The 14224-nt window shown below is 33.7% G+C and overlaps 1 protein-coding gene across 1 annotated transcript; it reads right to left on the bottom strand.

Moving 5' to 3' along the window:
• Positions 1-8373: 8373 nt before the first annotated feature.
• On the bottom strand, positions 8374-12545 carry LOC136819457 (uncharacterized). Its single transcript, XM_067075680.1, has 4 exons — positions 11777-12545; positions 11563-11622; positions 11239-11289; positions 8374-10544 (listed from the first exon to the last, which is right to left on the bottom strand). The coding sequence occupies exons 1-4, from the start codon at positions 12498-12500 to the stop codon at positions 8374-8376; spliced, it is 3006 nt and encodes a 1001-aa protein (XP_066931781.1). The 5' UTR covers positions 12501-12545.
• Positions 12546-14224: the final 1679 nt, after the last annotated feature.

Raw genomic sequence — 14224 nt, 5'->3', positions numbered from 1 at the left:
TTTTTTTCATTTGCAAACATTGTTCAACCATTCCTCTCGATTTATTATTTTCTAGTTGTCGATGCAGTTTCAAATATCCCTTTACCAAAAACAAAAGATTCGACAAACGCTCATCTTCCACATTTGCGAGGAGCTTTACTACTGCTTCAAAGTCGTGCTTTCGAAATTTCAGGGATGAGCTGATTCTAATGATAAATGCATTATTGCGTTGATTCAAGTCATCAAGTAACACCTCTGCCTCGTTGAACTTTCCTAATTTGATCAAAATCAAGGCTTCCCAAATGAAAACATCAGCATCAGTAAAGACACTGTCTCGTTTAAGTTCATCGCAAGCAAGTAGTGCTTCGTTGTAATTTCCTTTCTTGTAAAGTAAAAAGCAATTCATTTTTGTGAAATTAAAGTGCAACATTCGAGGAAATTGTTTTCTGTGTATGCGTTCTTTCCAATCCTGCATGACTTGTTCAGCCAAATCAAAGCAACCGCTCATGATGTATAAAGAACATTTTGCATTATAATAAACCAAAAGTTCCGTGTCACTGAGATTATTTGTGCAATGCTGGACAAAAGGTTGGTAGACTTCTGCAATATTTGCAAAATACTTCAATATCGATCAAAAACAAGTTCCCAAGAGGCTCTGGGTGCTTTCCAAATCCATTCAAATCCATTCAAAGCTGTTTGAAAGTCACCCACTGCAGTCTAACCGCAAGGGCAAACCACAAGGGCTTGATTAACTGGCTTACACCAGTATCAAAACGCTGATTTTTTGCTTGTGGTTCCCTCAAAAGCAATTCAAAAGCAATGCAACGACTTCAAAAGTGTTTTTCTTAACTTCCATCCCCTTTCAGACACATAGAAGAGTCATTTTGCTCTATTTCTCATCATTTTTCACTGAAATTTCATTTGTCTACAACCTTTTGTCCGGCATTGTGTCAACGGTATTCAACAAAACTTCGACATCCCTTACCGTGAAAAAACTCGCCAATATTAATTTAATATAGTCAAATCCTTTCTTTTTGACTAGTTCATTGAATAAATTTCGAACAATATCATTGCATAACGACACTCTTCCATGTCTATTATATGCCTGAGCTTGTAGTAGCTTCCAACGGTAAACTTCTTCAGAATGTTCTTCAAGTTCTGTGGAAAACTCTTCTTCGAAAGCAAAAATCTCATTCAAATTAAGTAAACCTAATTGAATTGACGCGTTTATGAAACGATCATGAACAAGCAACAACATGTGAAAAGTTTCCACATCTCGAAACAACCTATATTGTTTTAAGAAAACTTTTGAAAGAAGTTCAGAAATTTGGTATAAGTTCTCCAACTCCATTCTGCCTGTGGCGATATTCAGCAACAGAGAAACATGAAAGTTGACAGTTTTGATTGCACCACTCATGATCAAACGAAAAATATGAATGTGCCATAAATCCTCACAGTCAGCATTTATAACCAAATCTGTAACAGAAACCTCGATTTTTAAAAGAACATCTTCAAGAAGTGTCAACGGACTTTCATCCTCAACAAATTGTTTCTGTTCAATACGATATCGGATAACTTTTTGCACAAGACTGTGAATTTCTAAACATTCATTCCGCTCGTTGACCAATGAATATTGACAAAGCAGATTGATGATTTCATTTAATTCAAATTCATCTATTTTATCAAAATAACTGAATGTCTTTTTATTGATTTTTCGATTGTCCATGAAAGCCATCATTCCTAAGACCAAAAGAGCATTCTTTGATTCGACCCGAATCTTCGCAAAAGCCATATCCCAAACTGTCAACAATGTCTTGTCATATTCAGTAAACGAATTGATTTTCATTCCTAAAACACTTTCTCTGCAAACTTTAAATTGTTCGATGTATTTGTGTAGAGGAACTTTATGTTTTTTGATGTAACAAATGGCTTGGTGAAGGGCTAAAGGTAATGATTGTAAACGATTCGCTAAAATAAAGATTTAATGTTGGCTGGCTGAAGAAAGTTCATTCTGTAAGAAGCCAATGGATTCTTGTTCTTGGAAACATGGAACCGCAATTTGAATCAAACCATAATCTTCCCAATCCCTCAATTGAGATGTCAACAATAAGTTGATTTTTTCTTTCACATTTCGAATGAATAAAGTGATATCTTTTGTAACATCAGTGACGTCATCCAATACAACCAGCGATCTTTTGGAGCCTTCACAAATCTTAGAGAGAAAAATGAAAGCAAGAGTTTCCATTGAAGGTTCATCAGGAATTAGTTGTTTACAACCAAATGCACACAAAATCTCGTTCAAAGATTTCTTGAGGCTGACAGCAGAAATCCAAAATATCTTCTGATATTCATCCTTGTGCGTTTGAACGAACTTTGCAGCAGTTTGTGTTTTCCCCACACCTCCCATTTCACTCAAAGCAATTGCTTGATTTTGTTGAAGTTTCAAGTGAATAGATTCAATCAAATTTTCTCGTCCAAAGAATATGGAAACAGGCTCTGGCAAATTCCAATGTGTCTTTGTTGTATCGAGAAGGAATACAAAACAAGGATAACAAAAGGATAACAAATAATAAAAAAGTGATACTTTTACAGACCTACCTGGTCGTGCTTTCGAAATTTTAGGTATGAGCAGATTTCAATGATAATTCCATTTTTGCGTTGGTTAAAGCCATCAAGTAACACTTCTGCTTCGTTGAACTTTTCTAATTTTATCAAGATCAAGGCTTCCGTAATGAAAACATTTGGATCAGTAAAGACAACTTCTCGTTTAAGTTCATCGTATGTAAGTAATGCTTCGTTGTAATCTCCTTTCTTGTAAAGTAAAAAGCAATTCTTTAGTGTGAAGTTAAAAAAATGCAACATTCGAGAAAATTGTTTTCTGTGTAAATGTTCTTTCCAATTCTTCATGACTTGTTCAGCCAAATCAAAGCAGCCCTTCTTGATGTATAAAGAACATTTTGCATCATAATACACCAAAAAGTGAGCGTCACTGAGATTATTTGTGTCAACAGAATTTAACAATACTTCAATATCCCTTACAGTGAGATGCCTCGCCAAGCCTAATTTAATGTCATCAAATCCTTTCTTCTTGACCAGTTCATTAAATACATTTTGAACGATATCTTTGCATAACGACACTCGTCCATGTATATTATATGCCTCAGCTTGCTCTAGCTAACTGTAAACTTCTTCAGAATGTTCTTCAAGCTCTGAGGAAAACTCTTTTTCGAAACTAAAAATTTGATTCAAATCAAGGAAACCTACTTGAATTGACGCGTGTATGAAACGATGATGAACAAGCAACAACGTGTGAAAAGTTTCCACATCTCGAGACAACCTATATTGTTTGAACAAAACTTTTTGAAAGAAGTTCAGAAAATTGGTATAAGTTCTCCATCTCCATTCTGCCTATGGCGACATTAAACAGCCGAGAAGCATCAAAGTTGATAGTTTTGAGTGCACCACTCATGATCAAACAAAAAGCATGAATGTACCATAAATCCTCTTGGTCAGCATTTATAACCAAACCTTCAACAGAGGCCTCAATTTTCAAAAGCACACCTTCAAGAAGTGTCAACGGACTTTCATCCTCAACAAACTGTTTTTGTTCAATACGATATCGGATAACTTTTTGCACAAGACTGTGAATTTCTAAACAATCATTTCGCTCGTTGACCAATGAGTATTGACAAAGCAGATTGATGATTTCATTTACTTAAAATTCATCAACTTTATCAAAATAACTGAAGTCTTTTTATTGATTTTGCAATTGTCCATGAAAGCCATCATTTCCAAGATCAAAAGAGCATTCTTTGATTCGAATCTTCGCGAAAGCCATATCCCAAACTGTCAACAATGTTTTGTCATATTCAGTAAAAGAATTGATTTTCATTCCCAAAACACTTTCTCTGCATGCTTCAAATTGTTCGATGTATTTGTGTAGAGGAACTTTGTTTTTTTTATGTAACAAATGGCTTAGTGAAGGGCTAAAGGTAATGAATATATTAAACTATTCGCTAAAATGGAGATTTCATATTGGCTGGCTGAAGAAAGTTCATTGTGTAAAAAGCAAATGGATTCTCGTTTTTGGAAACATGGAACAGCAATTTGAATCAAACCATAATCTTCCCAATCCCTCAATTGAGATGTCAACAATAAGCTGATTTTCTCTTTCACATTTCGAATGAATGAAGTGACGTCTTTTGTGACCTCAGTCACGTCATCCAATACAACCAGCGATCCTTTGGAGCCTTCACAAATCTTAGAGAGGAAAATGAAAACAAGAGTTTAGATCGAAGGTTCATCAGGTATCAGCTGTTTAAAACCAAATGCACACAAAATCTCTTTTAAAGATCTCTTGAGGCTGACAGATGAAATCCAAAATATCTTCTGATATTCATCTTTGTGAATTTGAACAAACTTTGCAGTAGTTTGTGTTTTTCCCACACCTCCCATTTCACTCAAAGCAATTGCTTGATTTTGTTGAAGTTTTAATTGAATGGATTCAATCAAACTTTCTCGTCCAAAGAAGATGGAAACAGGCTCTGGCAAATTCCAATGTGTCATCGATGTGTCTAGAAGGAATGCAAAAAAAGGTGACAAATATTAATTAGAATTTAATTTTCATTCTCTTCCATGAGCTCGAGAAGTTCGCGCTTGTACTTTAATGCATTCGCTCGATATTAAAAACATTTGGATAATTGTACGGGTCGTTCTCACAAATGGGGCTACGTCTGCTACACCAGAGCAAACTTTCTCCATGCAGAGAAGGATTAAAACATGGATGACATCAACCACGGATCAACAGCGCTATAACTCTTTGGCTGTGCTCAATTCCTATGCTTATATTGTTGATTAACTTTCTCTTAGAATTGGCTCGACGTTTCACTCAATGTCAGAAGAAACGCCAAAGTGAGTTTGGAACATCTGAGGAAAGTGATTTTGTAGAGAACTCTTGATTTGCCCTTAAAGAAATTAGGATATAGGATGTATTCTAAGTTTTTTTAAGAACGATATAAACAAAAATTCACCATTACGAACGATCGAGAACGTAAATTGACTTGTGAACGTCTCAAACAAAAACTCCTAAAACTAATTAACCAGAGAACTGAACTGATTTCAACCTGCAGACACGTGAATTAATATAAATAATAATAATAATTTTTAACTTGTCTAGGAAATATATTATTTAAATTCGATAAAAGCAAGAAAGTAAATGTCATTTTGACGACATTAAAATCAATGCAACTCACCTTCGACGTCAGTTTTGTCAGCTTTTGCCAAAGATAATTGTTTCAAATAAGTTTTGATCCATTGATTAGTTTGTTCGATATTTTTGATAGCATTCGAATTATCACTCGCTTCATTTCGCAACAAATCCACTTCTTGATCCAAATTGGTGACCATTCGAGAAATAACCAACACATGTTTATCCAATGGACAACTTTCCAAATCATAAAACATTTGCATATTCTTATATTTCAATCTCAGTAAAATATTCTCCATTCGAGATCTCAGTTGTTTGAAAGCTTGTAAATTTGGTACTGCATTGACTGAACCATGAATTAATTCATTTCTTAAATTTCTGATCAAAAACAAGAAAGCTGCAATAGATTGATCGTTGGGTTGAAGAGATTTGATTTTCCATCCTCCAGCAGGTTGCAATCAAACTACTGACCTCAATACAGCAATCAGTAAGGTGATATCCCAATCTTCTGGGTTGGATGATCCATTTTGTGGACACAATATTTCCCATTGTTCTTTCTTCAACACTTTTTTCAACTCGTGTTTCTTGTTTTTTTTGCATTGCACGAATAATTGATGAAGTTGTTTTGGACAAGTTGGAAGTCCAGTATAAGAAGTGTCCTTGTGCACGTTGTGAAGTACATCAATGAGCGCTTCTTTGATGCAATACTCCAAAGCGAGGTTGATGCGAACCCAATACTCGCTTTGGAGGATGTACAATGGTGTACTCATCTCCTTCTCTCCATTTATTTCTTTTTATTTTCTTAATCTTTTGTTTTTGCTGAAAAATATAAAAAGCATAACAAATGTAAATATGTAAACATTTTAACATAAGCCGTCCCAAATGTTTGATTGGAAAACTACACTGATATGAGAGAAACAATAATCATAAGAAATGTAAACCGTACCACAATAGCCCTGCAATACAATTAGCGATCTTTTTAATCGTGATGAGATTTAGAAATGGAACCATTCAAATCTCAAGGGCAGCTTAGTTGTGGAAAGAAGAATGAAGAAGACTTTGTAGTCGTTGCGAAAACTTTTGACTAAATATACTAATGACTATGCATAGCTTTCAATTTTAAAAACTATTTATAGTAATCAAAAACCTTTATTTTCCTTATTATAAAAATATTATTATTAAGCTAGTTCGGGAAATACTATCTAACTAGCGGTCCGAGGCCGTCGTCACAAACAACTTGTCACTATAATTCATTACCTACATACACCCCTGTCTCAGTCAAATTTTTATTGCACTCATTTGTGAATTGAGATATAAATTGAATAAAGACAGCGACAATAAAAAACAGTTCTTGAATTCCCAAGCCATTTAGGATGATTACAAATGAGCGCAATAAAAATTTGATTACTGCAGTGACGTAGGAAAAAATCATGTACTGAAACCATGTACTGAAAAAAATCATGTACTGAAATCATGCCACCGGGGCACTGAGACAGGGGTGTCTACATCGAAGAAAGTACAAAAAAACTATATATTATAAAACATTTAAATTGAAAACATGACCCTGGAATGCTAGTTTCCACCACAAAAAATTTGTATCCTAAAAACTTCAAAATAAAAAAGGGATTCCTTAAACATCGTGGCTAGCGATCGTGTTTAGACAATTGAGTGTGACTTTGATGGACTTTGAAAATCGTTTGAAATATTTCTCGTTGAACTGCGTTGAAATCGAAAAAGAAGTCTTAGTCTAATTTCAAAAGATGGTCTCCCATAGCGCTTATGAAATATTTTAAAATACTACAAATTTAGAAATATAATGGATTACTCAAAATTCAATGATGAGGAATCAGTTGTCAATCATTTGTTAAAATCTATAAAAGTCATGGACACTAATCAGGGGGTAAGAATTACCAATATCATCTGTGTTTAGGCTAAAAATGTTGATACAAATCAACATTATCCCCGGAAAAAATATACGGCAGGTTAAAATTGCTAGCGAAAATGAAAACGCTGCAGAAGAAGGCTTCAGACACGAAAAGCTGTTATTATACTATCTAACATAGGAGAAGAAAATATAGTTAAACCAAACCCAGAAACTAACAGTTAACTAGATGACCATTATCAGTAAAGCCATAGGTTAATGAACTAGTATTCAATCGTACAATATTTATTATTCGAGAATTTTGGGGGTACGTATAAATCCCTGTACCTATTGATCAAAATAACCTTTGACTTAACATACAATAAATTTTAAACGTTCTTCAAAGAGATGCTTTAGATATTTTTTCATTTGCACACACTTATCAACCAATTCTTTCGATTTAATTTTGTCGAGTTCTCGGTGAAGCTTGGCATATTCTTTCACCAAAAACAAAAGATTTTGGACGTACTCCGCGTCGTTATCTTTTATGAGTGATTCGACCGATTCGAAATTTAAAGTATATAACTGTTCTTGAAATGTTCTTATTCTTGATCTCCTCATTGGGGACCTCATTTTTCTTACAAAATTATTCTTATTGAAAGAAGAAAATCCGGGTGATGCTGGGCCGCTTCAGCTAAGAAACAAAGAAAATCGTGAATTTAAACCTTGTTTAAATAAAATGCAAAATTTTTATTTCCAATCAAAAATAAATCAATGATAAAATTACTTCCAAACAACCGACTTTGTTCAAAATATCCTTGGAATGTTTCCTTCCAAAAATTTCGTCTAACCATAGTTCTATTTCATAACATTTAATCCTCTAATTCAACACAAAAATTTAAGACCTTTAGAAATTTAGACGGATTAGCGGAATTTAGGTCTAATGTCGAAGACAGAAAATTGGGTTGTTTTGGTCCGGAAAAATTTAATTTGGCGAAAAATCGTTCGAAATTTCGGAATTTGCACCAAAAAGTCAAAATTCTGGAATTTTTGAGAAAAAATCAATTTCATAGGAAAGTTTCGGTGGTGGAATTTCGGTCTTGATCTTGACGGTGTGACGGAAATTGGACAAAAATTTGACCGAATGGCGGAATCAGGTACCCCCTGAAACCAACTCCTCAATTATTTTCATATTGAAAAAGAAAAACACTATTTCTGATTTTACAGGCCAAGTCGCACTTGGAAAACTTATCAGTATAGCCTGCACTTAAAAGTTGGAGTAATTCCCAAAGATCCAATTCTAATCATAATTCCATATAATAAGATTTCAAATATGAATCGAATCCAATTCTACTTGAAATAATTCATTTACAATTTTTTTCATTTGCAAACATCGTTCAACTATTTCTCTCGATTTATTATTTTCGAGTTGTCGATGCAGTTTCGCATATTCATTTACCAAAAACAAAAGATTTGACAAACGCTCATCTTCCGCATCAGAGAGGAGCTTTACTACTGCCTCAAAGTCGTGCTTTCGAAATTTCAGGTATGAAATGATTCTAATAATAATTCCATTATTGCGTTGATTAAAGTCATCAAGTAACACTTCTGCATCGTCGAACTTTCCTAATTTGATCAAAATCAAGGCTTCCGTAATTAAATCATGTGCATCAATAAAAAAATCTTGTTTAAATTCATCGCAAGCTAGTAGTGCTTCGTTGTAATCTCCTTTCTTGTAAAGTAAAAAGCAATTCTTTTTTGTGAAATTAAAGTGCCATAATCGAGAAAAACGTTTTCTGTGTAAGTGTTCTTTCCAATTCTTCATGACTTGTTCGGCCAAATCAAAGCAACCCTTCTTGATGTATAAAGAACATTTCGCATGATAATACATCAGAAAGTCCGTGTCACTGAGATTATTTGTGTCAACGGAATTCAACAAAGCTTCAACATCACTTACAGTGAAAAATCTCGCCAATCTTAATTTAATATCATCAAATCCTTTCTTCTTGACCAGTTCATTGTATAAATTTTGAACGACATCACTGAATAACAACATTCGTCCATGTATATTATATAACTCAGCTTGAGTTAGCTTCCACTGGTAAACTTCTACAGAATTTTCTTCAAGCTCTGAGGAAAACTCTTTTTCAAAAGAAAAAATCTCATTCACATTAAGTAAACCTAATTGACTTGACACATATATAAAACGACGATGACAACACAACAGCATATCAAAAGTTTTCACATCTCGAGACAACCTATATTGTTTTAACAAAACTTGAACAAAAAGTTCAGCAAGTAGGTATAAGTTTTCCATCTCCATTCTGCCTGCGGCTATATCTAACACCAGGTAAGCATCAAAGTTGATAGCATTGAGTGCACCACTCATGATCAAACGAAAAACATGAATGTACCATAAATCCTCATAGTCGCAATTTATAACCAAATCTTTAATAGAAACATCGATTTTCAAAAGAACACCTTCAAGCAGTGTCAACGGACATTCGTCCTCAACAAATTGTTTCTGTTCAATACGATATCGGATAACTTTTTGCACAAGACTGTGAATTTCTAAACAATCATTTCGCTCGTTGACCAATGAATATTGACCAAGCAGTGAGATGATTTCATTTAATTCAAATTCGTCAACTTTATCAAAATAGCTGAATGTCTTTTTATTGATTCTTCGATTGTCCATGAAAGCCATCATTCCCAAGATCAAAAGAGCATTCTTTGATTCGACCCGAATCTTCGCAAAAGCCATATCCCAAACTGTCAACAATGTTTTGTCATATTCAGTAAAGGAATTAATTTTCATTCCTAAAACACTTTCTCTGCATGCTTCAAATTGTTCGATGTATTTGTGTAGAGGAACTTTATGTTTTTTGATGTAACAAATGGCTTGGTGAAGGGCTAAAGGTAATGATTGTAAACGATTCGCTAAAATGGAGATTTCTTGATGGCTGGCTGTAGTAAGTTCATTCTGTAAGAAGCCAATGGATTCTTGTTCATGGAAACATGGAACAGCAATTTGAATCAAACCATAATCTTCCCAATCCCTCAATTGAGATGTCAACAATAAGCTGATTTTTTCTTTCACATTTCGAATGAATAAAGTGACATCTTTTGTAACATCAGTGACGTCATCCAATACAACCAGCGATCCTTTGGAGCCTTCACAAATCTTAGAGAGGAAAATGAAAGTCAGAGTTTCCATCGAAGGTTCATCAGCTATTAGTTGTTTACAACGAAATGCACACAAAATCTCTTTCAAAGATCTCTTGAGCCTGACAGCAGAAATCCAAAATATCTTCTGATATTCATCTTTGTGTATTTGAACGAACTTTGCAGCAGTTTGTGTTTTCCCCACACCTCCCATTTCACTCAAAGCAATTGCTTGATTTTGTTGAAGTTTTAAGTGAATGGATTCAATCAAACTTTCTCGTCCAAAGAAGATGGAAACAGGCTCTGGCAAATTCCAATGCGTCTTTGTTGTGTCTAGAAGTAATACAAAAGAAGGTAACAAATATCAAATAAAGTTTCTTTGAATAAATTCAGGTTTAACCCTATTCATACTAGGCTTTTAGGGGCAGTCCAAAACTAGGGGGGGGCTTTTCCTGTACCACCCCTAACGTTTGATTTTTAGAATCTTTTAACTTTTCGAAAAATTGTTTTCTGAATATGAAATTTTGAGGGGTGCTCAGAGTTATGCTAAAGATTGCCTGTACCAAATTTCAAGTCATTAGAGACATTAGAACACGCTACGTCAAAAAAATGAATTTTATGGACACTTTTTTTGGACTACCCGGTAGTGGGTCTTTTTAAAAGAAATTTGGCACATGAGATTCTTGTCACATAAGGCAACTTTTGACAAAAATCTTTATGATGACGTCACTCATCATGCAAAAAGTGAGCAAAAACCGAAAGTTTACTTTGTTCTTATATATATAGCGATTGTATTCTAACAAAGGCAAAAATAAATTTATATTGGAACAGTGTCAATTTTTGTGTGAAAATTTTTAGGTGTCGAAATTTTGAAGCTAAATAAAAGTTTAACGAAAATTTCATGGCAATAGGTCTATTATTTCAGGAGCTATTACCATTAATTTGATCTCCGAACAGAAGCAAGCATCCCACGTGGTACGAATAGGGTTAAGCATGGATAAAGAAAATATCACAACTAAAGCTTTACCATTTACAGATTTTGATTCCATTGAAAGCTGGTCAACTTTGTTGCTCAATTCTGTTAAAAAAATGCTATTTATCAGAAAAGGCCTTTTTATTCAGCAACATTCCTTTAAAAAAATAAAAAACAAGCTTTGTGAAGACTAATCATAGGTAAAGGTCTCGGAACACATGAAACATTTTTCATCAAATGGGTCCCATCTCAAAAGATGAGAAATAGAACAGAGTGAAAAATACAGCAAGGTTCCTGGGGTAGTTGGCGGTGTCGACCTTACTTGTTCGTTTGACTCGCTCTATTGAAATAATTTAAACAAAATAAAACAAGACATACTATCAATTTCATCTTTATTAGCCTTCGTATTCAGTCTACTATTCATTGACTTGGCTAAATCTAGAGTAAAACAAATAGTGTTATTCAATAACCACAAAATTCAGTGTCAAGAGGTAAAAAGGTTAACGAGATTCAGCTCCTAAATTATCAAAAATTCAAAAGAGGTAAGAAAGTAAACGTGCTTTCGACAAAATCGAAAACCAATGCAACTCACCTTCGACGTCAGTTTTGTCAGCTTTTGCCGAAGATAATTGTTTCAAATAACTTTTGATCCATTGATTAGTCTGTTCGATATTTTTGATAGCATTCGAATTATCGCTCGCTTCATTTCGCAACAAATCCACTTCTTGATCCAAATTGGTGACCATTCGAGAAATAACCAACACATGTTTATCCAATGAACAACTTTCCAAATCATAAAACACTTGCATATTCTTATATTTTAATCCCAGTAAAATGTTCTCAATTCGAGATCTCAGTTGTTTGAAAGCTTGTAAATTTGGTACTGCATTGATTGAACCATGCATTAATTCATTTCTTAGATTTCTGATCAAAAACAAGAAAGCTCCAATGGATTTATCGTTGGGTTGAAGAGATTTGATTTTCCATCCTCCAGCAGGTTGCAATCCAACCACGGACCTCAATACAGCAATCAGTAAGGTAATATCCCAATCTTCTGGGTTGGATAATCCATTTTGTGGACACAATATTTCCCATTGTTCTTTCTTCAACACTTTGTTCAACTCGTGTTTCTTGTTTTGTTTGTATTGCACGAATATTTGATGAAGTTGTTTTCGACAAGTTGGAAGTCCAGTATAAGAAGTGTCATTGTGCACGTTGTGAAGTACATCAATGAGCGCTTCTTTGATACAATACTCCAAAGCGAGGTTGATGCGAATCCAATACTCGCTTTGGAGGATGTACAATGGTGTACTCATCTCATTCTCTTCATTTATTTCTTTTTACTTTCTTAATCTTTTGTTTTTGCTGAAAAATATAAAAAGCATAACAAATGTAAATGTGTAAACATTTTACCATAAGTCGTTCCAAATGTTTGATTGGAAAACTATCTAAAGGAAATACTATCTAACTAGTGGTCCCAGGCCGTCGTCACGAACGACTTGTCACTAATTCATTACTTACATCGAAAAAAGCACATAAAGTTGTATGTTATAAAACATTTAACTTAAAATCATGACCCTGGAATGCTAGTTTCCATTACAAAAGATTTGTATCCAAAAAAACTTCATTCGTTGCAGAAATAAAAAATGAAGTCTTAGTCTATTTTAAAAAGATAGCGCTTATGAAATATATTAAAATACCACAAATTTAGAAAGATGATGGATTACTCAAAATTCAATGATGAGGAATGTGTAAGTTTTCCACAGCCAGTTGTTAAAATCTATTAAAGTCATGGACACTAATAAGGGGGTAAGAATTACCAATATCATCTGTGTTTAGGCTAAAAATGTTGATGCAAATCAACATTATCCCGGGAAAAATATATATAGTAGGCTAAAAATCGCTAGCAAAAATCAAAACGCTGCAGAAGAAGGTCCAAACACGCAAGGCTGTTATTATTATACTATGTAATAGAGGAGAAGATTAAATTAATACCGGCTGCCTCAGAAAAATCTTTGGACGTTTGGCGAGCCACTGAGGCCAAGCAAAGTCTTTTTTGAACTCAAAACAATTTTTATTAGAAAGAGGACATGCTAACTTAAATTTTGCGGTATAACTTTTTAAGTTTGGTCAAGTAGTTGTCAAGTTATAAGCTTTTGAAGTTAAAATTCACTTTCGAAAAGTGTGAAAAACACGTAATAAAAGGGTATTAAATTAAGCATTTTTAAGCGTTTTCGATAAGAATTTTTTTCAAATATTTCTAAAAACTGACTATTTACTAAAAACTGACTATGTTGTAAACGAAAACTGCTTTTAAAAGTATTTTAACAATTAATTATGTCGTAAAAGTCGTTAAATAAGTCAAATACTGAGCTATTTTTTCATTATTTGCATAAATTTAATACACCTTTTTTTACGTGTTTTTACACTTTTCGAAAAGTGAATTTTGACTTCAAAACCTTATAACTTGACAACTACTTGACCAAACTTAAAAAGTTATACCGCAAAATTTAAGTTAGCATGTCCTCTTTCTAATAAAAGTGGTTTTGAGTCTAAACAAGACTTTGTTCGGCCTCAGTGGCTCGCCAAACGTCCAAAGTTTTTTCTGAGGCACCCGGTATTGTAGGGTAATTTCCCTATAGACGGTGAAATTGAATCCCCCCCCCTACAAAACGAAAATGCGTATTCTAAGTCGAATAAGATTTTTCCGGGAAACAATAATCAAAAACCGTAATAATCGTAAACCGCACCATAATAGCCCTGCAATACAATTAGCGATCTTTTTTATCGTGATGAGATTTAGAAATGAAACCATTCAAATATGAAGATCAGCTTAGTTGTCGAAAGAAGAATGAAGAAAATTAGGCTTTATAGTCGTTGGTAAAACATTTGACTAAATATACCAGTGACTATCTATAGCTTTCAATTTTGAAAACTATTTAAAGAAATTTAAAAACTTTTTTTTCTTTATTATAAAAATATTATTACAAAAATACTATTTTAAAAATAGTTAGAATTTAAAGATAGTTCAGGAAATATA

This window comes from Clytia hemisphaerica, unplaced genomic scaffold (genome assembly GCF_902728285.1).
Source record: "Clytia hemisphaerica strain Z4C2 unplaced genomic scaffold, Clytia hemisphaerica genome assembly, whole genome shotgun sequence".
NCBI classification, from domain to species: domain Eukaryota; kingdom Metazoa; phylum Cnidaria; class Hydrozoa; order Leptothecata; family Clytiidae; genus Clytia; species Clytia hemisphaerica.
The sequence above is the reverse complement of the archived record's forward strand: the minus strand, read 5'-3'. Positions and strand labels throughout refer to the sequence as shown.